At 43.4% G+C, this 877-nt stretch overlaps 1 protein-coding gene across 1 annotated transcript; it reads right to left on the bottom strand.

The window, feature by feature from the left end:
• Positions 1–408: 408 nt before the first annotated feature.
• Positions 409–675, bottom strand: LOC308527171 (dynein light chain 1, cytoplasmic-like; the record flags this gene model as incomplete). Its single annotated transcript, XM_081102531.1, has 1 exon — positions 409–675. One exon carries the CDS (start codon positions 673–675, stop codon positions 409–411), a length of 267 nt encoding a protein of 88 aa, XP_080958657.1.
• Between the last annotated feature and the right edge of the window lie 202 nt (positions 676–877).

Here is an 877-nt window from a genome sequence, read left to right as displayed (position 1 = left end):
CTGAAGATTTTTTTTTTATTTTTTATTATTAGTTAAGGTATTACAAATGTGTCCTCATCCCCCCCTTTAACCCCCAACCTCCCCCCCACACACAAACTCATGCTCCCATCCCCCCGTTGTCCATGTCCATTGGTTTGGCTTATATACATGTATACAAGTCCTTCGGTTGATCTCTTCCCCTTACCCCCGCCCTCCCCTACTTTCCTTCTGGGGATTGATAGCCTGATCGCTGTTTCTCAGTCTTTGGGTCTGTCCTTTTTCATCAGTCTATGTTGTTCTCTATAATCCACAAATGAGTGAGATCATGTGGTATCAAGACTGAAGATTTCAGTCTCTGGTATTTGGAATTTAGGCTGCAATTCTTATTTTTGGATGGATCACTGGGTGTGTAGTACACAGTCCATGCTGTTAACCAGATCTGAACAGAAGAATGACCACTTGGCCCAGGTAGAAGTAGATGAAGTGTTTGGTTTCATGTGTCACGTAACTACCAAAGTTCCTCCCCACGATGCAGTGCCCGGGGCGGTTGTACTTCTTGTCAGACTCCTCCTTAATATGGGCCGCAATATCCTTTTCTATGTTATATTTCTCCAACGCCTGGGGAGCACATTCCACGGAGTCCTGTTGCACCTCTGACATATCGGCATTTTTGATCACCGCCTTTTGGTCGCACATGGTTACAGTGGGCTGGCCGACTGCAGCAGTCTCCTAGGGGAGGGGCTGGCAAGAGAAGCCGTCACTATTGAAGCCGTGGTGCATCTACTCTCTCTTTTTTCTAATGGTGTTTTTAAACTGCTTTTTTTGGTTCTCAAAATGCCGTTTATTTTATAATTTAAAGTGTTTTTTAAAAATTATTTTTAAATTATAGTTGACATGA

The sequence above is a fragment of the Myotis nattereri genome (genome assembly GCF_964212035.1).
Source record: "Myotis nattereri genome assembly, chromosome: 11".
Taxonomy (NCBI): Eukaryota; Metazoa; Chordata; class Mammalia; order Chiroptera; family Vespertilionidae; genus Myotis; species Myotis nattereri.
The sequence above is the reverse complement of the archived record's forward strand: the minus strand, read 5'-3'. Positions and strand labels throughout refer to the sequence as shown.